The sequence below is a fragment of the Phodopus roborovskii genome, unplaced genomic scaffold (assembly GCF_943737965.1).
Source record: "Phodopus roborovskii unplaced genomic scaffold, PHOROB, whole genome shotgun sequence".
Classification (NCBI taxonomy): domain Eukaryota; kingdom Metazoa; phylum Chordata; class Mammalia; order Rodentia; family Cricetidae; genus Phodopus; species Phodopus roborovskii.
In genome coordinates, this window is record NW_026126575.1 from 757813 (window position 1) to 785506 (window position 27694).

Genomic DNA, 27694 nt, shown 5'->3' on the forward strand with positions numbered 1-27694 from the left:
TTAGACCCCAGAAATGGACAATTATTACATGTTAATTTAAAATAAATAAAAACAACTGTTTCAGTGACACCACCCACTGCCTGCAGGTACAGTTAAAACTCTTTGGAAGCTTTTGCAAATTTGATCCAGGCCAATGTGGTAGCTTATCTTCCATCACCCCTGAAGCCACCCGCAGTCAGCGATGTCACTGTCATTGCCACCCTGTGGATAGACTCCACTCTTCTCCAGTTACTTCTCCTCTGTGCCACTTGCCTCCTTAGAAGTCTTTCAGCAATCCTGATCAGCCCACCTTCTCTTGAAGCACCCCCTCGCACACAGCTCCCACAGGGTTCAAGGTCAGCCCGAATCCCACTGTTAGTTTTGCAGTGCTAGGTTGCTGTTCCGTGTGGTGCTTTAGCTCTGCTCTTATATTACCAAGCATGCCACAGTGACCCCAGACATTTTTAGATACATGTGCAGAGTTGACAGGACATTAGAAAGAACTGGTTCTGCTTCCACCATGCGGGCTCTCTGGGGATTGAACTCAGGTAGTCAGGATTGGCAGCAACTGCTTTTACCTACTGAACCATCGTGCTGGTCCATCTAAACATGCAGGAAGTTCCTCCCTTGTGGACTTTAGTTGGGTCTGATACTACTTCATTTCCCCAAAATTTTCTGCTTTTTCAATAGAGTAAATCTGTACATATCCAAGACAGGAATTCCCAGACTGAAGTGAAACTGTTTTTCATTATTCTCCAAACTTCTGCTTATTGAAATCAATGTTCTAAAAGCACTCCTGGTGCAAGGGCTTTGGGATCCATCTCGTCTCAGCTGACTACAGTGGGGTGTTTGGGGATGAGATGATCTCAGAGCTGACTGGAACGGCAAGTGGAACTCTAACCTGATCTTTACTTTGTAACTATTTAATTTGTAATTTATGAATTAGATGCTTTTTTTTTTTTTTTTTTAACAAAGAAAGGTGTCATGTCTCTGCAAGCAGCTATGTTTAGTCATGGTTGGGTAGTCAAGTGCAGACTCTGAGAACAGAGCCTGCCTGTGCTACCAGGGCAGGGTCCTCTTTAACTTGCAGGATGGAGTTGGCACAGGAGAAAGAAAAGAAATGTGATTGAAAGGCTGAAGGCAGACCCAGGACATAGTAGACGAAAAGATATGTGAAGGAATGTTCTCTCAAGCAGAAAAAAAAAAAAAAACAGAGTGTGCATGGCGGGAGGGGGTCTGGGGGGAGAGAGAGAGCAGCCTTAACTGCAGATCAGCCCTTCGAAGGAGCCCTTACTCACTGAGTGGATGATGCCTTGAAGAGCCTGGAAGCCATCATTCACAGGAAACACATGGTCCTTACTGTCTGCAATCCGAGCCAACTGAGAACAGACAGACACACAAACATGTGCAGAGATGTGTCAGGCATGGGCATGAGACTCAGGAAAGTAACGATGTGAGATGTGCTACTCGGGCTTATATTCTGAACCCAAAGGAATCTGGAGCCTTCACCAGGCTCAAGGCCTCACTGAGGAGTCCTCAGCCACAATAAGCTAACCAGGGACCTCCTGGAGCAGGCTGAGGTGGCACCAGTTTTGCATTTGTTTGGGAGCAGAGGTTAGACTACCCAGCTGGATGAACACATGACTTGGGGCAAAATATTTGTATATTTGGGGACCACTGACTTATTTCTCACCCAAATATCTGCTGGTAATTTTATCCAAATCAAACAGACTTGAGTCCACTCAAAGCAACTTCAGGACCAAGTTCAGGCATTCTTATAGCACTAGGCTGATGAAAGGGGTCCCACCTTTCACCCCAAATACTTTGAGGGACAGGCCCCTTGCTTCTTCTGCTTCATGAAGCAGGAGACAGAGAGCAAGGAGCAGCTGACCAGGGATCCTTAACATTCAGTTCTGGGACTGCCATAGAGGCCATGCCAGTTTTAAAATTGATTTACATTGTTTTTACTGATTGCAAAAGTAACATACTCATTACAAAAAACTTAGAAAAAATATAAAAGTTAAAATGGAAGAAAAACAAAGTCTGTTCATAACAGATCTCTACCTATGTATTTGTAGTTTGTTCTTATTGACAACTGGTTATGTATAGACTGTCTGCTATGTATAAACTGTCACACTCTTTCAATGCAAATACATGTGTGTTTATTCTAAAAGTAGGCCGGTACTGTTCGCACTACTTTGTAATCCTATTTTTTTCTTCACTCAATGACTGAGAATATTGTGCCACTATAACAAAAACAAGCATGAGACACATGGAAGAGCTCTTATTTAGGATGTTAGCAGGTTCTATTTCTGGGCATACTTCTCCAACTATTCCCACATATTTGTATTGAAAATGCATTTTAATAAACAAAAAGGAATATCTGTCACTTAAACAAGAAAATTGTATTTTTTAAATTAAAATTTTTAGAACATTTTTTTAGGTTAATTAAGACCTGTGTTGACACCTTGGTGAAATGCAACCTAGAAAGTTAAACAAAAGAGATGTGCCCTGGGTGATTTGTGCGAAGGGTGATATCAAATTCTTCACACACCCAAAAGTTTCTTCCTGCCTAGCTTCCCAGAGAAACATTCTATTAAGGGGTATGTATTCCACAGATGTCCCTGCTATGCTGAATGAACTTGCTGTCTGTCACTCCTGAGCTCTGCACATTTCCAAACAGGGGGAGATCCAGGCCCATACCTGAGTTTCATTGAAATCCTTCACACCAACACAGTAAACAATTGCACCAAGGTCTCGGGATCTGTTAGCCTGTGTGAGGAAACAAAGGAGATTAAAGGGAGATGTAAGGCAAGTATCTCCCTCTTGATCTCGATTGTTATCAACCAGTCTTGAAATGTTTCCTAAGTATCTACTCTGTGGCAGGTGGCACAGTGAAGGAACAATCTAGATACTAAGGAGCCCATACTCTAGTGACCATGAAAGGCTATGTAAAGCATGTGAACCAGAGGGCAGTGGTTAGCTTAGGAGGCACCCACCCAGATTTCAGTGACAGTCCTGGAAGGATATGGGAGGAGGAAGAATGACAGGGGCAGATAAACCACATGACACACCCAGGAAAAATGTTCACCTTTGCTATTCGGGAAGTAGGTTGTATTGGCATATTTTCTTCTTTGCGGGGTGACAACACAGTATTACAAAGGAATGTGGCCTTTGGCACCAGATATCCCTGGGCAGATGCTTGGCTCCACTCTGTAAAGTGTCTGGGGAATTAACTGTGATCATCTGTGCAGAGCTCACTGGTACTGTAATGCTCCTATTGTCAGCATCCTTTGTGAACCAAAAGGTTTTATCTCACTGACACAGAGCAAAGCAGTTTGATGGTAAGCCCATATCTGACTAGGTAGCCAGGATCTTTTCTACATTGAGAAGGCAACATACTGAAAAATATCCAGGTTTTGGCTTAGTATTATATTAGATGTATTAAAGGTATTTTGATTTGTTTTGGTATTTGTTTCCCAGATTTCCTGTGTTTCAGGATAGACACATGGACTCCTGGGCTCACAGATCAGGTGCTCAATAAATGATGAACAGTAAATATAAAATTCCTAATATACTCATACTGATTTGAGTTGTAATTTATCCCTCTATGGGAACTCAAACCCACTTGTTTCATACATTGACTTCTAGAAGGGACAGAACAAGTCTTTTCTTCTTTATGTTGGAAATATTTCCTGCCGTACTCAGAAAGAAATGAACCTCGAGACACAGTCTAGCCCTCATTCATCTCCATCTACTCCAGACTCCTCTCCTCTAGCTGGGCTTTCTGGAGAGTCATGGACAGGAGAGGGTTCATGCTCTTTGTATCTTCTCTGAGAACTCTTCTGTTGGCATCAGGATGCTGAGTGCTTTCCAAGTTTGTATGTGCCATAGTCAAAATTGTTTCTAGCTAACGTCTACTTCAAGCCCCTCATACTCATAATTTGTTTTATTCCTGTTCTCTCCTTATTAGGGTTTTCACTTTGTTTGACTGTTATTTAGTGTCTAAATAAGCCACTTCACATTCCATCACATAGTGTTAAGTTTAGACTACAGAGACATATTTCTCCCCAGATGCTCGGGGCATCTGTCATGTTAGCTTGCGTTTCCCATGCCAGACATGTGCTCATGGGAGAAGGAAGAAAGGAAAGCCTTTCATGGCAGAGCCCAGGAACTGTGCCTTGCTCTCTTGTGAGCCTCGAGAGCATAGCCAAGTCCAAGCTCAGAATGAACAAGCACACTGCTTCACATTTGTGGATGGAGTTCAATTTAAACTACACAGTGGTCAAAAGACCCAGGGAATTGTAATGTTGCCATTAATGTCTTCCAGCATCTGGCCCATACCCATTTTCTATCTTTTTCCTTCTGTGTGAATTTCTGCCTGTGCCTGAGTGAGCCTTTGTCATCCACCAGTGCACAGGCCACCTAACAGTGACCACACCTCTGAAAAAAATAAAATAAAAAACTTCCTCTCCAAACAGCCATTAACTGCCAATATCTCCTAGCTGGATCAGAGAGGGGGGCCTTGTGAGCCCCTCCTCTGGGGAAATAACTTTTGAGAGCATGAAGAAAAGGAAAGGAAAGGAGGGCTGGAAAGATGGCTCAGCCATTATGAGTGCATAATACTCTTCCAGATCTGATACCCAGCACCCATGCCAGACAACTCACAACAACTGAGACTCCAGCACCAAGGCGGATCAATGCCTTTGGCCTCAAAGGGCACCCACACCCACATGGTGGTTCACAACCATCCATAACTCCAGTTCCAGGAGGATCTGGCATCCTCTTTGGACTTCCACAGGTACTAGGCACACACATAGTACATATACATACATGCAGGCAAAATACTTATACACAGAAATAAAAGTTTGTTTGTTTTGTTTGTTTGTTTTGTTTTTGTATATAGTAAAAATAAAATGTAGAAAGGGGAAGGGAAGGAGAAACAAAGAAGACTACACAAGTGTTCCACTGTCTCTGTGAAGCTCCTCCTAGCTGAGAATCTGTTTTGTTGTTGTTTGCTCTGTTTGTTTTCGAGACAGGGTTTCTCTGTGTAGCTCTTGCTATCCTGGAACTCGATCTATAGACCAGGCTGGCCTAGAACTCACAGAGATCCACCTGCCTCCCTGCTGAACTGGTTCTTAGGTACCTCAAGAAGCCCTTTTTCATCTAACATTTTAGTAGAAAATATGAGGGAAAAAGGAAGAAAATTAGTACCAACACTTTTTGTTTAAAACTGGTATGTGATACTTTTTTAAGCTGCTAAAGTAATATAGTACCTTAAATAAAGGTATAGTAGATTTTTTTTGAAAGGAGGAAAACATTTGCCATGTGAGAGACATGAAATTGCACTTTAAAATGAATTATGATTATTTTTACACATGAAACAGTCCCATTCAGGTTTTTACCAAGAATGACTATTGTTTTGCCTGAATACTGAGTGGGATCATGTCAGAGAAAGGCTCTGTCTCCTCACACACCCAGGAAATACTACACACTTTAGCTCTGAGCTGCATGCCCAGTTCAGTTTCCACACAGACTCAGCAACTGTTACTCACCTCTCTCTCTGAGTAGAAGAAGAGGTCTTCATGCAGTTCCCCATCCGTCAGTGCGATGATGACACTCGCTGTCCTGTACCCTGCTCAAAAGCCACAGAGACCTTCTACTTGTCCTGTACCCCAGGGACCCCCACAGAGTCTACTTGTCCTGTACCCCAAGACATCCCAAGAGACCCTCTCACTTGTCCTGTACCCCAGGACACCCCCACGCATCCCTGGGATTTTATCTCTTATAGTTCCATCACTGAAAATGAATATGATGAGAGTCACCAGTCTTGTTTGGGGGTGTGGAAGAAACTCCAGCATGAGTTTTGTAGGGTCAGACTTCTCAGCTTCATCTCAACATATAAGTTGACGCTGTGACATGGCCACTAAACCAGTCAGTGACTGCAAACAGTTCCAATGACCAATAGCCACCAGGCCTGGGGCAAATTCCATACTTGGACTGTATTGGTCCTTCTTGAATTCCATAGCAGACCACATACACCACACTTGGAAAACAGTTTGCCAAAACATAACATTTATCAAAATTTGCAAGCTGACCAGAAGTGTTATAGCTGTTGGCAAAATCTCCTGGAACTTCCAATGCTACTTAGACTTCCAGTAACAGTACTTACAATTGATTTTACTCTGCAAATTTGAGGCCTAGACTAGTTGCAGCAGTTTAATTACAATCAAACAGGAAGTGGCTAGCAGGAGGAAAGTCCCCACAGTTATATGGAATCCCATGGAAGAGACTAGTGTGACATACTAGAATGCTATCCATGAGGGAGACTACTAGGAACCAGAATGATGATATTATATTCCTCTTTCTAAGGACTTTATATTTTGATTGTGAGCCTAGCCTTTAACAACTGAGCCATCTATCCAGCCCTCTAAGGATTTTACTAACCATACTTGATGCATTTATATTTAAGTAAAGGGAAATTTAAGTCAAACTTGATCTAAATATCAGATTCAACCACAGAAGCTCAGAGAGAGACAAGATAATTAAATCTGACACAAAAATCTAAGACTTTACTAGCCCATCCAGTGTTTATTAATTTAATGAATTCATCATGCAAAACTATTCATGCAATTTGCAGACTGTAGCCATAATGGGATCATAATTGTTTTTAAATAATGTTTCCTGGCACAGCATGGCAGAATTTGACTTGATAAATGCCACTTTTCAAGGCACTCTTTAATATTCTTTCTTTGTGATAAAAATGAATGTATAGGATTTATGAACCATGTCACATGTGTACTTTGAAGTGTATAAATTCTCTTTCAGAAGCAAACATGGAGAGATGAAACACTTCATAATGTGGCTTTATATTACAATCTTACCTTGACTGTTTTCATAGTAAATCTGCTCACTGGCCTGAAAAATAAAGAAGCCATTAGACCATTAGCCACACAAATGCTGCTTGCCAGTCCAATAGCATGCATGCAAGTCTGAGGATATGTTGCTCGTCTGCAACCAGGGCTGACTAGATTCTTATTATGACCTGCCCAGGTCTCAGTCAAAATGCCAGTGCTAATATCCAGGTGACTTGTCTCTCACACTTGGGTCAGCTAACTGTTGACATGGGTGGAGGTCTTCTCAGAGGCTTAGGAAGATTTTCCTTACAGCCAAAGGTACTGAAATTCCACCGCAGTCATTGCAGCTGCCAGGATACTTTGGGAATTGAGGGTACTTTTGCATCACAGTTCCTGAGTGATATCTAAGTCCTGGCTAACAGATCCTTTGTGCATATCGGTTAAGGAGGAAAAATCCATTCCCTTAGCACATTTGAATGTAGTTGTCAGTGTAAGCTTATGGGGGAAAACGTGTTCCCTTACCACTGGGCATTATTAGTCCCCATAACACACATGCTTTGTCTCATCAGCCATCTCTGTGCTGATATTCCAATGTGATATTTTATACTGGAGAGTTTAAAACTGTCTTGAAATTACCCTTTCAAATCCTTCGTGCATGTAAGTGTCTCCTCCTGGCAGAACTTTCTGGAGTTCTTCTAGGCCTTGTCGGATCTGTTCCCTGAAATCCAAAAGTATCTTGTTAGCCTCATGAGAGTATTTTCATCTTGCTTTTGACAGTCATATGTACCAGTTTGCTTTCCACATGCATGCTATATTGCTCCAAGAGCTACCTAAACCCATCAGTGGGAAAGTCTTTGGACTCCATTATTCACTTGGGTTCAGCCACAGCTAGAGTAGGATGAGTTAGATTTCAACAACTGAGGAGCCTTTCAAGGATCTCCACTTGCTTTTACGATGTCCCTCTTTGGTAACAGGGACAAAGATTTCTTTCCACACTGGAAATGAACCTTAAGATGTTCCTGCCCCCAATGGGACACACAGCCACACTGATGGAGAGGTAAGTGGCTTCTGTAAGCCAGAGAGTGATGAGCACCAAGAAACCAGTAGAACCAGGGAAGGGCCACCTTAAGGACACAGCTAGGAGGAATCTGAGTAAACGATGCCAAGAAGATGTGCAGTCATCTTTGAAAGCAAAAAAGCACATGGCATCCATACTTCCCATACAAGCAGAAGTGATTGGCGGTTGACACTTGTGTGTTGTTCCTCTGTTTGGTCAACAGTGAGGACAGGAAGAGGAAGTGGGTCAGAGGATGGGAGAGAACTGGAGTGGCTTCTGGAGCGGCTTCTGGAGCCATGTGGAGTCTTGCAAACTACTTTCTCTGGAGGGTAAGACACACTCATTCATGTTCCTACCTCTGCAGTAGCACTGTGCTATGCCAGAGCCTCACTCATAAACCACAAGTATGTGAGAGGATTCAGGATGGCCTTCCTCTGGCTTTGGTTTCGTGGTGGAGGTGGAAATGCACATTTTAAATCAAGAAGAAAGAGCTTTCAAGTTGGAAGAGGCTAACATTCCTGGGGAACATGGTACACCAAGCCCAGCCCAAAGATTCTGATTCTGCCTCCTTATAACCTCTCACCACAGGTAGAATGGTCATCCCCAAGAAAATGGCAAATGTCATTGAGGATGTGGGGAAAAAGGAGCCTCCTCCACTGCTGTGGGAGTTTAATGGCTGAAGCCACCAAGGAAATCAGTATCAAGTTCCTCAAAAAACTGAAGAGCTGCCAGTGGCAAAGCTATCCCACACCTAGGTAACACCTGAAGGGATCCCGTCAGCCTGCAACAGGAATACACGCACAGCCATAGACATGGTGGCACCATTCATGATATTCAGGAGAGTGAACTAGTCCAGATGTGCATCAAGAGATGGATGTACAAGAAGATGCAGTACATATATGCAAATACATAAAGAACAGCTATCATGACCAAGAAAATGGACAGAAACAGAGATTATAATGGTAGGTGAAATAAGCTAGGTTCAGAAAGTTAAATACTGAATGTTTCTGTGTGGAAACTGGAGGAGAAAAAAAATCGAACACAGTACAATGTGGGGTGTTAGGGCTGTGGAGGCAGATATAGTGGGGTAGGAAGATCAGAGAGCACAATAGAGGGGACATATGGCTAAGGTGTGTTACACTCAAGTAAGAAAATGTGCTGACAAAACTTGTTACTTTAAACTTAATAAATACAAATGGAAAAGTGAATGTGGTCTTGTTCTTTGGTCACATACTACTAGTAAAGTCTGGAATATTCTTGGTAGCACTAAAACTGGAATATTATGGTAACACTGAGCTTTAAAAAGAAAGCTTAAAAAATAGCATGTTGGGGGTGTGGAAAAGCTTCCTTGGCTTTACTGTGTTTTTCTTCTGCCAAATAAAGTATGGGAATTGAGGAATTTTTCTTCTAAGCCCATTTCTTTTCCTGAGCTAGTGCTCTCAGAATCTCCCTCCCTGCCTCCCTCCCTTTTCCCCTCCCTCTCTCCTTCTCTCCCTCTCCCTTTGTCTCTAGAAACTTTCCAGACACATCTGCTTTTTAACTGGTTACCTGCTTTGTTGCCTACCTCATGGCTCCCTGCCCTTCTCTAAGTACCCACAGCATCTAAATCTGAGAAGTAATGGTGGCCTAGGACCATAGGTCTGTTCTGACACTGGGACAGTTATCACTAAGGGGGTGAGTCCCTATGCCATCTTAGAAATCTAAGGGAGTGTAGGGAGCCAGATCTTTATAGGTTGACAACCTCTTGGAAATTCAATTATCGGTGCGACATTAATTTCCTGGGAAATGAAAGGCTGGGAATCCTACATAAGAGGCTGTCATTAAAATGTACTGATTTCATTGGTGGTTTCTCTGTCCTCCAGTGTTCCTACTTAGAAGCTGGGGATTTTCAAGCCACATATCTTATGTTACTTTTGCAAGACATAACACTTAAGGACCGTTGTAGTGCTGGCAGCTGTTAGATGAGTGAGTCCAGCTTCTGTGCATCATTCATTCATACATCATTATGCTAGTGTCCAGCAAATCTTTGCATGCAGCAAGTGGTGATCTGTAGGGGGATGGTGGGACTACTCAGTCACAGTGCCCTAAGGATGTGAGCTTGACTTTCTGAAGCTGAGGTCATGCTGTGGCATTTTGATAATGTCTGCTGATAAAGAATGAAGGAACAGTACCCACAAGCACACCAGGGTGTACTTCCCATGTCTCCACTGGGAAATCCTCCTCTGCCCATCTTATTTTTTCGTGCTGTAAAAATAGCCTCCACCACAGAGACAACCCAGCATATGAGATGTGCACTGTCAGTATAGCAGCCCGCTCTGAAGGAGCATCTGTGGGACTGGGCTTTTCTTAGATGGCTCTGGGGCCTCACACATACATCACACATGGGACTGTTCATCATCCAGCAGTTCTCTCCGCATTTTCAGGTGACCTGTGGCTGCAGTGTGACAAACAGATCCACACAGCTCAAGGCATTCTGCTGTTACTCTGGCACCACAAGTTCTAAAGTAAATGGTAGTAATTTGCTTATCACGCATAAGATCGCAGCTTCTTCCACCATCTATGGAGGGTTGGTGGAGATGAGTGATGGAGCCCTTGCTTGAGAAAGGCTTTTCCAGGCTATTGCTGAGTTTATTTCTGAAAGGGACAACATCCCCTTGTTTTTTCTCTTCTCTACAGCAAGACCCTCTTTTCATTACTGATAATATCTGTAAGTCATATTTTCTCTCCACTCTCAAAACGGTATCAAATATTTAGCAGCTCATTCTTTTAATAATCTCAACTCAGAATTTACAGGGTTTATCTGTAGCTTTGGAGGCTGTCCTGGAACTCTGTAGACTGAGCTGGTCTTGAACTCACAAAAACCTGCCTGCCTCTGCCCCTCGGGTGTTGGGATTAAAGGCATGCGGCACCAATGCAGGGCTCCCCTTTACCTCGCCTAAGAGACCTTTGCTGTTGCCTGCCTCCTCCCACACACTGCCGCTAGCTGTGTCTCACAATTGCTGACTCTTGGGTTTTCATTGTGGTTCAGTTGGCAAGGCCACTTAACTTCCCCTCTGCTGTCTTCTTTGTCAGTAGCTTGCCTTTGACATAATGGTCTTTGGACTTTACCTAGTAAACAGGTTTTGTTCTGGAGTCTACTTTGTATAATATTAATATTGTTACCCCAAGTTCTGTGATTAATGTTTACATGGTGCATATTTTTCATTCTTTCCCTTAGTCTGTTGCTATCCTTTATTTCATGCATCTATTGTGAGTCATAAGGAATTGTATGTAGAAGGCTGTTTTAACAATGTCCTCCACCTCTGGGTACCCCGCTCTCAAGCCCCTTTCCACACTGCTTTGTACTTGGCTCTGGGATTCTCTTTAGCCTGGAAGATATCCGCAAACACAACACACAGGGCTCTCTGTTCTCTGGGTTTGATATCTTCAAATGCTGCAGTCTCAGAGGGCAGCTTATGATCTCACAGCCTTCAGAGAATGTCCCAGATCCCGGCTGGATTTTTAGTTTTGATTTTTATAGCTAGAGTTATTTGGGAAGAGTAGCCTCAGTGCTTCAGCTGAGAAAAAAGCCTCCATCCTGTAGGCAAATCTGTTGGATATTTTGATTAACATCAGAAGGTCCAGCCCACTGGGGGCAATGCCACCCTAGGCAGATGGCCCTGAAGGGTATGAGGAGGCAGGCTGAGCAAGCCATGGAGAAGTTTTCTTCCATGGATCCTGCTTCAGTCCCTGCCTCCAGCTTCCCTCCTTGAGTTCCCATGACTTCCCACAGTGATACAGTGTGACCTGAGAGAGCACAGAGGGAATAAAGCCTTCCCTCTCCGTGGCACTTTTATGTCATGGTGTTTATGACAGCGATGGAAACTCTAACTAAAACCAGGTGTATTACCCTTTGCAACTGAGGCCATTCCTTAGTTCACCCTCTAGAGAAATCCAGCTGCATGAATAATTCAGGAAACTCAACACCTTTAATGGTAGGTTGGCTCTTCCTTCTTTCTCTAGAGTGGCATTCTCCGTCTTGTGGTTGAAATATGTTGGGCATCTCCTGTTTATTGTGAATATGGGCACAGTTGGGATGGAGTCTGTTGTCTTGTTACTTATCTGCAATGGCCAGTTCTTTCAGTTCTCTTCTACAGTCTTTTGTTTGATCAAGTACCTTCTGCTATTTCAGCAAACACCATTCACCTTTAAAGCATAGCTGCCCGCTGTGAATACCTCTTTCTCCATCATCTGCCTTTTCTTTTCCCAGCCTATCATTGGGTTTAAATACACATTCTTATTTTATTAATCTTATGCCTTTACCCATACAATGAAATACTTACATCAACATCATTCACTTTATCTTTTGCTACTATTGTAATAAATTTATGAAACTCCAAAATACAGCAGATGCCTTACTTCTGCTGAGATACGTCACAACCCCCAGGAGGTGCCTGAAAGCTCAGACAGTTCATGCCCTCCATGCACTGCCTTTTCCCATGTGTGCTCAGCTCATCCAGTGATGTTTAGTTTCAGCCTAGTCTTATTCAGGACTCTCTGACTTCATCCCTTACTAATAGTGAGGTGTGGTGGTGATAGCCCCAGAGATCTCTTACTGGAGTCATCATAGAGGCTTGGTGTTTCTGGCATAGGACATCTGTATTGCTTGAAACACTTTTTCTGGTCTAGTTGGCTACCCTCAAAATCACCGTCTTCCCCATGTCAGTGCACTGTGAGTTGGACTATAACTTTCAACATCTGAGGTGTGATAAGTAACAATTTTTTTTCTTTGTCTTCACAATTCACTGATACATTTGTTCTTGCCTTTGATCTTCTCTTTGAAATATTCCGATAGCTAGCACCACCATTCCTGTCCACTGGGGCCACAGTAAATAAAGCAACTATTTTAACAAAAGAAATATGGTTCCACTTCAGCCATCCCATGACGGAAACAGCTACTACTAACTAGGTGGCCAGTGGATGGGTAACGTACACAGCACAGACACAGTGGGCAAATAGTGACTTATGGGAGCAAGGCAGAGGCTGCTGTTAGACTTCATCACAGTACTGAGAAATGAACACAACTTAAAACCTTCACATTGTAGAATTTTCTACTCAACGGTGTAGGCTATAGTACTCTACCACACATGTTATGTGTCTACCCACACCCTATAGCAAGGCTGAGCTGGAGGGAGTGGGTAGAAGTATGCTAGATCTACTCTGGATAATGCAACACATAAGGCACATTTGGCAGGAAGGGTTTGAAAAGACAGAATTAGAGTAAAGTACCAAGATGTTGAAGGGATGTGGGGCATTGAGAACTCAAATCACTGTGGGAGTTAGACTCACACACTACATCGCCTTTGAATACTAGTAATCCCCAAAAATCTGCCCTGACTGAGCAACCCACTCTCACCCCCTCTCCCCCATCATAGATAAAAGTTCCTGCTTTTGCCCAGCCTAGCCCTCACAAGGAGAAGAGCATGCCCAGCTGATTGAGTGCTTGCTACACAAGTAAGGATCCTGAGTTCAATCCCCAGAACACAAGTCAAAAGCTAGGCATGGCAGCATGTGCTTGTAACCCAAGTGCTGGGGAGGTGGTGACAGATGGGTCCTTGGGGCTCACTGGCCAGAGTCCCAGATAGCAGTGAGGGCCCCTCAAGGTTGACCTCTGGCCTGGACCCACATGCACATGCATATCCAGTTTGCCACTCCCACAACACACACACACACACACACACACACACACACACACTTATGATTAAATAAGTAGTTCAATATCAAAATATATTGTTTCTGGGGTTATAAAAGTGCATGCATTCATGGAGATGATAAACTCTAAATTCAAGGCAGCAATTCTTTCTGTGGAAGGAGACAGAGACTGTGTCCCCAGGACATATCCCCTGTGACATTCTGTTTCATAAGCCTAGAGGTATGACATGGGTGTTTAGATCCTTTTCTCTATACATCTTCATACCCCAAATGTTCAACCACTTATACCCTTGCTGAAATGAGCAGAAGAAGAGAAACCTAGGGGTTGTGATTGGGGCCTGTCAGAGGCAGCCCTAAATGCAAGGTTCAGCATGTCCCCCAACTGCAGCAACAGTGACAGCTCAGATGACAGTGTCACTGCCTGGTGTAACCAGGATTTGGGGGAGTGAGGTGGTGTGGGGCAGAGCACCTCCTTGCTTGACTCAGCATCTGTTCCTGGATATGAGAATGCAGCCACAGCCAGGGCCAGGGACACAATGGATAATGTGTCTGACTATGGATGATTTGGGGTGCAACAATTCTCAGGTCTCAGCATGCTAACATGGTCTTCCTGCCTCCAGCCAGACCTCAGAAATGTTCCTGTCCACCTTTAGCCTTTATGTATTTTTAGCATGAGGGACAAGTGGCATTTGCCAAGTACCTGTTGTGTTAGAATCCCCAGTGGGCATTTTTCATATATGAATTCATAGTAACATCATAACTGCATCACATGGTGGTCACAGGAGAAAGCAGACGCTGGCAGACACACACTAGAACCTAGAGATGAGGCTCTGGGCACAGTTATTCTCCTGATTTCACTTCCAGTACCCCAACTGGACACATCCCAGAGCACTGCAGCCAAGACAGGGGACACTACTTTCCTCCTGAAGTACAGTTTTTCCAAATTTTGAAAGATTGTCTGCCATAATTTTATATGAATGTAAGCATTGGTATACTATACTTTTAGGTGAAAAGCTTGGAAGAAATGTCTTGCTTTTGGCAATGTCTTGCTATATCAATGATAATCTGGGGTTGGAGAGGGCGATTTTACTTTCTCCTATTCACAAGATTCCAGAGGGAAAGCAGGAAACATTGGCCCACGGCACTCCCAAAGGCACACTCCTGTGACTCAGGCTGGGGGATTGCAGACAAACCTGCTGTGGAGACAATGCCTGTGCATGCTTCTCATGAAGAACTCACGCTAACACCATTAGGCAAGCAAACAATGGCATCTATCTTGCCTTACTCTAAAGAAGTGTTTTCTGCCTGAATCTCTGTACACAGGGATACACCTGCCAATGTTCAATGTTTCAGAAAAGGATGAGCCAGAGAGATCTGGGACTCACTGGGAATTTGCTGTTGGACATGCTGTGATAATGTGAGGTGAGGAGGATTTAAGATAACCCTTAGCTTTGATTCAACTCTTAGCAATGGCCACAAAAGTAACCACTGTCCACTGAGCACTTTGACACATCTGCATCATGAATCCTCCCAGCATTTTACAGAGAGAGAAAAGGAGGCATATTCAAGTTCTTCCAATCAAAAATGGATTTATTCCATCTCTCAGGAACAGCAATGAGGAGTCTCTCTGCTCCAGACCAAGAAATGTTCCCAGAGCATGAAAGTTGGGTGTTACAGCAAGCTGAAGTAATTCAGAGGGGTACAGGAGCAGACTGGGCTTCCACTCACACTGCATGCTGGGTGTTCTTGGCATCTCTCCTGCTTGCGGAAGCAGCAGCAAGACCTTTGGCCAACCCTCCTCACATCTCCACTGACTCAGTGATGCAGCTCTTTCCTCTGAGGGGCACTGGGCCCTCAGGGCCATGAGAAAATGGGTCCACAGGCTTCAGGGAGGTGTTTCCCTGAAGCAGTCAGGGGTATGGGGTGGTAAACTGTGTAACCCTCTTTCCTCACATTTAGAACTGTATGTAATAGTAAAATTGTAGGAAAGTCTTCCTGGGCTCCAACCCAGATTCCCACAGTCACACAGCAGAATGGCTTTGAGTCTTCTCTGCTTGAGTATCCCCACCTACAATATGATATAATAAAGAAATAGCTCTAAAGAGAGCCCCACAGGTAGTCATTATTTTCCCTTGTAATAGCTGAAGAAAGTCTATTTTCTGGTATATGATAAGCCCTTACTGGAGAATATATGTAGGCATGTATTCACATACATACATATATGTAACTCCATGTAAGTGTCTCACAGACAACAGACCAGAAGGCAGTACACAGTAGATGCAGGAAGACTGAGAACTCTATATGCAGCAGGGAAAACAATGTGAGTTAAAATCTTAAATTTGTGAGTAAAATCTGTACTGAGTGCATGAATGGATCAGCACAAACAACCGGGTCCTTCTGGGAATTGGTTCCTTACTAGGAAAATGAGGCCAGTAGGTTGAATAAGATATGATAATCCTTTGACCCACAGCTATTTTGTTGGCTCTGTGTTTGAATCTTGGAAAGTTTGGAAGAAAGGTGAAATTTCCAGTCCAAACCAGCCCTTTGGGAGTACACATCTAGCTCTCACTGCCCTTTCCAAACTACCAGGACCAAGCAATGGTTTTCACTGCTTGGAGATACGTAGGTAGGGTGTCAAGCTCAGATCTTAGAATCCCTGCAGTGGTGGGCCATGGGAGAGATTGAACTCAGTCACCCAGTGGTGAGTCAGGGGTCTGGAGAGGGTTCCTAACTCAGTCACCCAGTAGTGGGTGGAGAGAGAGAACCCTAACTCAGCCACACTGTAGTGTGTGGAAGAGAAACCTAACTCAGTGCTGTCACTTGCACCAGACTCTGCTTCTGGCACTTGCTTTTTCCTTTCTTCAGAATGACTGCAAGGTCTCTACTCAAGGGGGAGGGTGTGTAGATTTAAAAACATTACTTTTATATTCACAATTTTCTTTGTCTTGTGATCTTACCATTTTCATTGATGAAAACCCTCTTCATTCCAATCCCTTCTCTCCCTCTCTGGGCTCAGAGGAAATCTCAGGAAGACAAGTGTCAATTTTAGGGATCATGAAATAGCTCACAGGAGAAACTGAGGTACACCTGTGAAATACCCCAGTTCCTACAGACGCTGAAGGTACCCATCTCTAAAATGGAAGGTTACACCCCCCCAAATTATGCATAGAAAAACATTCACAGAAATGAAAATATTTGCTAGCTGAAAAATGCAAAGGAGGAAGTGCAACAAAGTTGAGTGCTGTAAACAGCCACATACTAATATTACTACTACTACTACTACTACTAATTAATAATAATTCGACAAAGACAGGACCAGTCTAAATGTGCTCAGAGAACTTCAATAAAAATAATAGCCTGGGACTGGAATGATGCAGGTGGTACAATGATTGCCATGCAAGCATCTGGGCCCAAGTTCAAACCCCAGCAAGCATATGAGTTAAAAACAAAGAAAAAAAAAAGCCAGGCATGTTGGCTTGCACCTGTAATCCCAGGGGGCTGGTTATTTGCTTGGGGCCTGCTCTTTGGCTAGTCAGACTAGCTGAGTCAACCAGCTCCAAATTCAGAGAAAGGACCTGCCTCAAACCCATACACATAAAGTAAAAAGAATCTCAACAAATTAAAAAAAAAAAAAAAGAAAGAAAAGAAAAGAAAAAAGAAGAGTGTTGGAGCAAAATGGAGAAAGACACCCAAGGTCCTTCCCTGAACTTTACATTCATGCGCACACACATACGCATAGCAAAAAAAGCAGATTAAACAAATACTCAGGACATATAAGAGAGCTGAGCAGGTGAGAATGCTAATAAGCAAATCAAAGGGGTGCAATGACAAATAATAGGAGATGGCTTAGATACCATACAAAGTCACTTACAGAATCAATGAGATGACTCACACCCACATATATCACATTAATAATTTTTAAGATATTTGAGATAAAGAAAAAAGTCTCAAAACTTCTGGGAAAGAAGATCACGGGGTTTGGGGTGGTGGGGTACAGCACACAGATCACATGGTAGTCAGCAAAACAAATAAAACCAGAAACTAACACCCACAAATTATCCTAATGGTTTTATTTGAACAAAAAATTGGTTCTGAAAACTGAGGGAAGAGTAAATAAAAACTATGTGGGAGACACCTTCCTGAATCATTCTATAGCAAGAGTAAAGTTATACCTACAGATGAGTCAGAAGTTAGCACTGAGAACAAGACACATCAGTGAGAATAAGTGTCAACTTCAACAGGTTGGAGGTCAATTTTGGCTAACATGACCAAGCCCTGAGTTCCAGTCACAATACCAAAGAAAAGGAGGGAGGAAGAGTGGGGGACAGGGATGGGGGCATAGAAACAGACAAAGAGACAGAGAGGAAGATAAAAGAAAAAATTCTGTAAAACCCAGTAATTTGCCCCCAAATCATTGTTTCTTGAGCTACTTCTGGAGTCCATGTTGAAGTCCCATGGATGCTTCTACAAGCATTTTATTCTGCTTAATTGAAGTTCATGGGCTCCAGACACCAAGCCACCATGCCTGTGAGCATTAATAACCTAGGTGATGTAACAGAGATGTTCCATTCACAGAGGGAACAGAGCTAACCAACACAAAATGCAACTAAGGAAAAGAACAAAACCTTTCTGGAGGACACTACACAGAAGGGATAAGCACCTTAAGTAACAGTGAGTGCTGAGCAGTAAGAATTCGATGCCATCAGTGCCAGGACCAAACCTTTCAGAGGACTCGGATGGAAACCCCAAGGATATTTGGAACACTAAAGGAAAAACAACAACAACAAAAAACCTAAAAGCACATGGTTGGAAAAATCCACTGAAGACCAAGGAGACTTTTGCTCAATATTGGAAACGAGAAAAGACTGGTCCTCCAGATGTTGAAACTAATTAAAACAATGTGGTTTGAGTGTAGAACTGCAAGAAAACAAAATGGAACCATAACAGAGCAGAAAACAGTGCCCAGATCCACCCAGGCCACTTTTACGTGGCTGGTTAAAAGGCTGTTTTGCAGCAGTGCTGAAAAACCAGTTCCCAGTGCAGGGGAAATGTAAAATGTTGGCCCCATATCTTACATGGTAATAACTTGTTGCAATACTTAAAAATCAAATAAAATGCAAATAGCCATAAGCAAAGGCAGTAATAAAAGAGCAATTATGAATAAGGATGCTAACTTTCTGAATAATATACAGAAAACAGAATTCCCTTTCACATGAAAAGAATATACCATAACCAAATACAACCAAAAATATGAAAATCAGCCAGCATTTTAAAATCTTTTTGATGGCTTCTACTCCCATGGTATGTAAAAACAAAGATGAAATATATGACCATGTTAACAGATGACACATGGGTACTCGGTTAAACCTTCAACTCTCTGGATTTCTGTAAAGTGCTAGTTAGACTTTTCGGACATGATCTCATATCCAGACAATAAAACATTTGAAATGTTTCGAGTAATGTCACGACATGATTAAGACTTAGAGTTTTCAGGGACTCATCTGTAGTAGTTCACACTAAACTGCTATATTACAATGATGCTTCAGCCAGCATTATACACTCTACTATGCTCTAATGAGTGGCCCACAGATCTTGGCTTATTGAAACTGAGGAAGCTAGTGAGTTCTGCCATTGGATCAAAAACAGCCTGGGTAACAGAGGACACTGAAACCTCTGTCCACACTAGAGTTAGAAGAGTGGCTTGAACCTGGGTTATAGCGAACTGAAGCGAAGGAAGAAGAAAAAAAAACTCCAAGATTTAAACAATTTAAAAGTAAAGCCACACCCTAAAAAATGTATTCAACAAATAAATGCATTTTAAAATGTATGATCAGCTCTCATAGGGATTGTGACACCAATCCCAAGTGGCTGGACCTGTGACAGACCTGAATGCAGTTACAGTAACCAAACTACCCTGTGAGGTCACAGGGACAATTGGGACTAAAATAAAGATGAAACGGTATTTGACCGAGGCATGAAAGTTTCAAGAGGAACCAAATGGAAATTTTAGAACTGAAAATGTAAATATCTGTAATTGAGAAAAGGCGCTCAAAGGCTGAAGGAAGAGGACAGAGGGAGGGGCCGCTGACTCCGGAGACAGCAGCAGAAACCATCCACTGAGAACAGAGAGAAAGACAGGGAAAGAGAACCTACTCCAGGGCCATGTGGGGTAAGATGGAGATGTCTTCACCTGCACTGTAGGATTCCCAGAAAGCAGAAAGCGAATGCCACAGAACAAACAACAAATCAACAAGCAAAAAACTTGCACAGCGGTGGTTTAAACCTTGCCAAATCTAGTAAAAGGCGAGGATTTATAGATTCAATCAGCTCTTTCCAGCCCCCATACACCAAAACCAAACTTCTGGGACCTAAAGATGAGAAACTGTCACAGTGGTTAGAAGGAATCCCTGCTGAAACAGCACACAAAGTTAAGAACTTAATGACACACCGTGAGAAACTGGAGAAGGGTATGTCATCATTCTCGTTACGGTCCCTGTACTGTGCCTCAACACACTGTTGTTCTCATTGCATTTCTTCATCCTTCCAGTTTTCTTGTATGCATTTTAGGTCCCAGGAACATATCAGAATACATTGCAAATGCATCTTCAATATTATGTCTTTAGATTAACACACTTTTTCATCTTGCTAAAATGAGACTCTTTCCTGACTGATGACCTGTTGTTTTGTGTGTAAGTTCAAGTGTAGGCGTGGGTGTGTATGTACACAGTATGTGAGGGAGTGTGTGTTGGCCCTCAGGTGCCTTCCTGAGAATGGATCTCAATGGCTTATAGCTTTGCCAAACAGGCTGGCTAGCTGGCTGCTGAACTTCTGTGTAATCTACCTGTTCCCTCCACCCCTCCCACTATGGCTGGGATAAGAGGCACATTCAGCCAGTTTGCCTTGTCAGTGTTGATTTGGCGCTCTAAACTCAGGTCCTCACACTGGCAAATAAAGCATTTTTACATCCTCCAGCCTAGTGCCCTTTTATTTTAACAAGTTTCTTTTAAAACTCTATAAACTTTCTGAAATACACAGAGGGCATAACAATGCACCCTTTGCCATCAAGAGCAAATACTCTTATAAGAAAAAGACAGAGATTTCTGTACCCAACTAATCGCTGTAAGACAAGTTGGAACCAGATCAAAAAAACCAATCCTTGCAGCCAGTCTCCATAGGGTATCTGAAAATGATCCCTTGCCTCCTCTGTATGTGGTATGTTGGGCCCAGGTTTAGCCAGTCACCATAGGAGCCTTCAACATTAAAGGTCGTTTGCAGCACAGTGGGGTTGCTAAAGAAACTGGTGGTAATGAAGTTAAGGTGCAAACAATTAGAATGCAAGCAGACTGAGAGGAACACTGTCCGCTTGACATTCTGATTGTGTTTACCCATCTCTCACCTGGCCTGGCCAGCTGCCCAGAGGCCAAGGCAGTAACCCACAGGTGAGATCTGGTTCTGGTTCTGGTTCTGGTTTGTGACTGATGATCCAGGTACCCCCACAAGAATGGTTAGCATCCACAGTCTTGGATTAGCTTAAGAGTTTCTTCTTATCCACATAGGAGCTGAGCCAGTGACCAAAGAAACTGTGGCTGACACTATGAGCAATTTACATCTCACTGCCCTAGCTGTGTACCTCAGATGCACCTGGCCTAGTACTGAAGAAAGGGTGTGGCAGGATCAGTTAGACTTTTGTTTATTTTCCCATCTCTGAGCAGAAGCCAGGCCTGCTGAAGGATGGCATATAAAGACTGAGGATTACGACTCTCACACAAGGTCAGGTCCTTCCTCAAAGCTTCTCAAAGTGCTTGGTCAACCCTGAAAGAGGTTTCTTAGATTTCAGGGTTTTCTCTGTAGAGAGAATGTTCAAGGACACGGAGAAACAAGGGAGCCAGAGCCTAGTCTGCATTCTGTTTGGTGTCCATGGGAAGGAGGCGTGGTCTTACCTCCTCTGTGAAGAGGGAATGGCAACTTCTTTTGAAATGGGCTTTCTGGGCATCTCAGCAGCATTCATGTTGAGGGAGGAAGAAAATTTGAAAATGGAGTTGTAGATGGAAAAACAGGTATGGAGAGCCATGGCACTGGCTTGGACTTGTTGGTCTCAGCCAGAAAGCTTGTTAATTCTATTCTCATGTCCGTAAAAGGGTGTTATCAGTTGAAGTCTTCCGGCCCTTCGTACACTTGCTACATATGGTTTGGCTTGAGGACTGTGAACTGGACACTCAGTTCTCAGTATGGTGCTACTAAGAGCCAGCCACTAGGAGGTAGGGACTAGGGTAAGTAACTGTGTCACTGGAAGATGGCCCTTGAGGAGATTAAAGTCACTCTTGTAGGACCCAGACTCTTTCCCATTGACGATCTGTGTTCCATCTCACCATGTGGTCTCTGCTGCTGTGATGCTGTGGGTCACATCTGATGTCCATATAGATGTTGGCATAGACTCCTGACTCTCCAGAAATGTGAACTAAATAAACCTCTTCTCTTTATAAAGTACCAAGTCTGTGGTATTTCGTTAGAACAACAAAAAGATAGAGCAACCCTTGCCCTTCCTCTATTTCTTTTTCCAGTATACCTGTATTTAAGTCAGCCAGGAATCCAATGCTGCTAATATGAACCATGCCTCATTTTTCAGAAAAAGTATGCAGTGACTCAGATGCAAGATTATCCTTCACTCTTCCACGCATCATGATAACTATGAATAAATGGCATGTGTCTGTCACCAATGGTCTTCATGTGTGCAGTGGAATATGGTTAAATCCCTGATAATATTTGTAAAAACTGACATTTTCCCATACTCGTTTAAAATTTCCTTTTATTGATTTGGTGCCACAACTTTCATTTACTGCTCCTATCCTTGATAACCATACAGGGACATACTTTAGGCTCTTACCTCCCTAGTGGAATGTTTACCACATTTCTGAAACTCTAGTTTACAAAATAAATCCAATTCAAATAGGCAAAAACACAATCCCCAAAGAACCTAATTTGCCAACATTTTACCCCAACTCAGCAGATGGAGTTAACATTCAAAAGAAAGGTTCATCTCAACATGGTCTAGTCATTTAAAACATTTCACTAATGTCAGGAAATATCAGAAGTCACTGCAGAGTGAGCCAGCAGAAGGACAAAGGTCAAAGCTCAAATTAAGAGAGAGAGTGATGGACTTCTGAGAAACCAGGCAGCACAAGTTTCAGGGCTACTCAGGAAAACAGGCTTTGAAATGACATTTGTGAAGTCTCCTTACCTGTCCTCAGTTAGTTTCATTAAGGTTGTCCCTCGAGTAGAGAAGACAATGAAGGACATCCTTAGCTGTGGGCTAGAAAGGAAAGAAAGTCTGTTAAGTCCCGCAGAACATCTGGGGCATGTCAGTTCCTTTGCAGTTTCCTTCCTGCTCTTATCTTTGTATCATCACTCCCAGAGTACCAGAGGGTGTGGCAAGAGTTTAGCTAATGGCCAACTTGAAGCTCTGAACAAAAGTTTCTTTTCTTGATGATTAATCTTTGAGTGTTTTGTATGCTGTGAATGTTACTCTTCCTTCAGACCTGTAGCTAGCAAAGGCTTTATCTGATTCTAGCAATTGCTTCTTCACTTGACTGACAGCTTCCTCTGCTATTCCAAAGCTTTCAAATTCCGCAAGGCCCCATTTGTTAATTATTGGCCTTATCTCTTGAGTAACTAGAGTCCTGTACAAAAAGTCCTTACTTATGCCTATGTCTTATAGTGATTTCAGAGTTTCAGATCTTCAGTTGAGGTCCTTGATCCATTTAGAGTTTATTTTTGTTCAGAGTAAGAGATTTAGATGTAGTTTCATTCTTCAATATATAGATAATCCAGTGTCCCCAGAACCATTTGTTGACAATGGTATTTTTTCCCTCCACTTACTCAAGAGTGTACCTGGCACTGCTAACAGCCCCTGGGCTGATACAGAAACAAAACTTGATGACAGTCTTGGCCCCTGCACACCAGGGGGGCTGCTATGGTCTAGATATGAGGCATCTCCCTGAAAAACTTAAGTTTTGAAATTGATGCAAGTGATGTTCAGGGGCGGGGCTTCAATTGGACTGGATCACAGACCCTATTTCATTGATGGTTCAGTCCACTGATGGATTCAACATTGGAACAGTCTGTTGAGAGGGAGGGAAAGCATGGAAGGTGGAACCTAGGTGGTATACATGAGTACTGGGGGCATTCCCTTGAACTCCTATTAGGTCTCCAGTCCCTGCCTGATGCTGCCTCTGCTTCCTGCTCACCATGAGGGAAGCGGCGCTGCTACACCACATGCTTGGGTGAGGAAGCTTTGCCTCACCACAGTCTTGGAATAGTGGAGTTAGTATGGCATGGAACTTTTGCAACCATGATCCCAACAAACTTCCCTCCTTCTAGTCTGTTCTCCAAGGGGGTTGTCACAGAGACAAGAAACATGACTGACAGAGTCCACAGCCAAAAAGTACAAAGGGAGGAGACCATAGGAGAGCATCTTGAAGTCTAAGAGTAAACCTTGGTGATGTCCCTGGTGTTTTCTTTCTTCATCTGTACCCGTGTCTTTGATTCTAATACAGTGAAGTGTATGGAGCAGCTATAGACCTGGCAGACAGTGCTGGAGGCCCACTTCCATGAAGATATTAGGCAACTTGGTATGCACATATTTGTATGTTCTTTTTGTGGAACCTCAGCTTCAGCCAAGGTTAAGCCAATGGCTAGGGTTATACAGGGAGCTTGGATTCAAAACTCATCTCACCTAACTGGGTCCTTCTTCACTGGTTCCTCTGCTCAGAGGGAGAAATGAGGACAGCAAGTGGAGACAGAGCAGAGGCTGTCAAGGACTTGGACGTAGATGTGCTTTAGGTCACTTGAAAGGGTCACTGGGTGAGAGTGCAGGACAGGATGTTTGGCTCCATAACAACAAAAGGCTTTGAAATGAAATGATCTAAAATGCAGAAGTTTCTCACTAAAACTTTTCAACATGAGGCTCCTGAATAGCTCTCAAGCTAGACTGGGAAGTCTCTCCTATCAATTCGAAGTTCAATAATTTGTCTAAATGTTGTGTAACATCACACATACACTGTCTCTCTCTTGTCTGTGCTTCTCGGGATTTTCCTCTCAGCACCCACTTTCCTAAGTCACCTGGGTTTAGGTGACTCCTGCAGCAGATTCAAGGCCACTCTTCCTTTCCTGTTAGGGAGGTAAGAGCATGTTGTTTGATAACTAGGTATGGGAGGAGACTGTGCCATTACCCTGGGTTCAGAGAACCCGGTACTATAGAAATAGGCTGAAGAATTTGATGTTCACTCACATTGGTCTCCATGGAGATCATCTACCACCATCGAGACTGCATCAACGCTCACAATGCTCACAGCTGCACCAAGGACCTTGTATGTGCTGTAGGTACATCCATGAAAGCTGTGTGATCTCACAGTATGATGTCACCTCCTTTACTAATATGTGTCCTTAAGTAGCACCTTCACAGTTCATAGTGACTATGCTCAAAACTGTCTGGGAAGATGAGGTCAAGCCCACAGAGAGAGGATACAAGGGTCATGTGACCAGCCATGGCTTGCTCAGGACTATGGTGTGTTCATATTAAAGTCAGAAGGGTTATAAGCCAACTGGCACAAGCTGGTTACTTAGTGCTTGTGACACCTTACCCACTAGTCTGCTCAAGTGTGCATGCCCACAGTGTCTGGGGGTTCTCAGAACAGTAGAGAGGTTGGACTCACCTTCAGCAATGAGAGAAGGGAGTGACACTCACCTGATGAATCTATGAGCCAGCTGCTCCACAAAGTAGTAGATTTCATTCCAGTGGTGGAGCACACTTCCTGATCTAGGGGACAAAGTGGCGTTCTGTTAGCACTTTGTGCTGTTTCTTTTCAGTTCTGTGTAGAACCAACCCATCTAAATGGCTGTTTTAAAATTTTTGAGGAATTTATCCAACTCCATCTCCCATTGCCACCCTGTCCTCCACTCCAAATTATTATAATGGAGCAGACAAACAAAACCCTGGGGCCCAAACAGATCACAGGCTGGCTCCGGGTTTTAATGGCAGTGTTACAATTATGCGCTCCTCTAAGAGACCCTATTCCAATTCCATTGAATGAAGTCAGCAAAATGACTGTGGTGGTTTGAATGAAATGGCCTCCATAGGCCCATAGGGGCTGGGACTAGTAGGAGCTGTGGCCTTAATGGAGGAAGTGTGTCACTGGGGGTAGGTTTTGAGGTTTCAGATGCTCAGGCCAGGCCCAATGTCACACTCTCTTCCTGATGCCTTTAGAACCAGATGTAGAACTCTCAGCTGCTTCTCCAGCACCAAGTCTGCCTGTGTGCTGCCATGCTTCCCTGCTGTGATGGTAACAATAAACCAGTCCCAATTAAATGTTTTCTTGTTAAAGTTGCTGTGGTCATAGTTTCTCTTTACAGCAATGGAAACCCCAACTGTGACACTGACAAAACAAATGACACAGAAAGTCTTACTTCATTTATAAATACAGGTATCTGTACAATTTCAAAATAAATCATTGGAGAAATGAATCTAGCAGGTTATCTAAATAATAACCGACCAACTGAAATTTATTTTAAGAAGGCACTAAGAGTTAAACATGCAGGAAAATCTCTGGAAGCTAATGTGGTTGTTCAGAATAATGAAGAAAAGAAGAAAATGGCTTAACCTCTCACTATATCAAAAGGGAATGCGCTCACCCAAGAGAAGGAAAAAAGTTCTCTGAAAATATGCAACTGTGGGATTTTAGACTTGGAGGTTTGTTTTGTTTTTTAAATTCTTCTGAATCTGATATTGTTTTATGTTCTTATTCCCATCACTTTGATTTAGCCTGTTTCCCCACAGAGCTCATGCTCAGGCTCTCACAGGTGAACTATCTTAGCCTTCATCTACTCAAATCCGTTATGCCTTTTCCCTTTCACACACAGACTTGCCAAGCAGACCCCAGCCTGCCTGCCCTTCTGATAGCTGAGGCTGGAGTTTGTTTTCTGCTCTGACACTTTGTATTGCAAACATTTTCCACTGGTGTCTGATGACATTTACTTATTTCTGTGTGTTATGTGGTTACATGTGTATGCAGACATGCGAATAAAATTGTGTGTGTGTGTGTGTGTGTATTGTATACACACACACGCAGTGCAATCTTAGGCCAAAAGAGGGTATCAGATCCCCTGGAGCTGAACTGGACTTATAGGAGGCTGTGAACCCACTAAAGTGGGTGCTGGGAGCTGAACCTGGGTCCTCTAGAAGAGCATTGAGACCTTTAACCACTGAGCTGAGCCATCTCTCCAGATCCCTTATTACAGAATATTCTTTTAAAACAAAAGAATTATTTGTTTTTATTTTATGTCTGTAAGTGTTTGCCTGCATGTATAAAAGTGCACCACACGAATGCTGAACCCAAACTGGCATTCAGGAGGCTGGCCAGCCACAGAGGCTGGCCTGTCACAGCCCTCTATCCCCCCCCCCCCCCCCCAGTGCTCACAGCTTAGCATTCTGTCCTTCTTCCTCCCTTCTTCCAAGGGAACCAGGGTGGGAGGCTGGGGCGGGGCTACCTGCTTGTCTAGTAGTGAAAAATGCAGATTCTTTGACTTTTCAGGCTGCCTGCTGTGCATCTACCCTTGGCCTTTGGACTGATTTTCCAGTCTGGCCACTCCCAGTGTAACTGACCCCTGGCAGCTCAGAAGCAGCTGCTCTCACTCAAAGCAGATTCCTGCTCCTAATCAGAAGAGGCCAGGTATTGGCTGGGAAATGGCAGCACTTGTTGAAGTTTGGCTTTTCCCCACCCAACTGTGTGTTGTTAGTCCCATATGATATCTCACTGGCCACATCTGTGTGGTTAAGAGTTAGTACCTAAATCCCAGCTGTGCCTCACCAACTTAGCCATTGCCATCCATGCTGTAAGATAGAAACAAAAACTTCCTTCTAAACTCAAATACAAATGGTACCAAAAGATGTTTGCCATTGAGTGGTATCAGGACTAGTGAAGGGTCTCGTCTGGGGATTTTGTGTTTCTATTCTGCAAGTACAAATTTCATCAAAATTTGGCATTAAAAAAGCCTCCCAGGAGTTCTGCCTGGACACAGCATTACAGAATTCTCTGTTAAAGATTCACCTGATACA

At 43.3% G+C, this 27694-nt stretch overlaps 1 protein-coding gene across 1 annotated transcript in view; it reads right to left on the reverse strand.

The window, feature by feature from the left end:
- Nucleotides 1-27694, reverse strand: part of Antxr1 (ANTXR cell adhesion molecule 1) — a 177736-nt gene that overhangs the window by 127313 nt on the left and 22729 nt on the right. Inside the window, exons 2-8 of the mRNA XM_051203441.1 lie at nt 25328-25399; nt 22823-22894; nt 7473-7554; nt 6864-6897; nt 5535-5614; nt 2683-2751; nt 1278-1358 (exon numbers count right to left, since the gene is read on the reverse strand). Coding sequence (XP_051059398.1) covers nt 1278-1358; nt 2683-2751; nt 5535-5614; nt 6864-6897; nt 7473-7554; nt 22823-22894; nt 25328-25399 — 490 coding nt within the window. The remainder of the gene's footprint in view (nt 1-1277; nt 1359-2682; nt 2752-5534; nt 5615-6863; nt 6898-7472; nt 7555-22822; nt 22895-25327; nt 25400-27694) is intronic.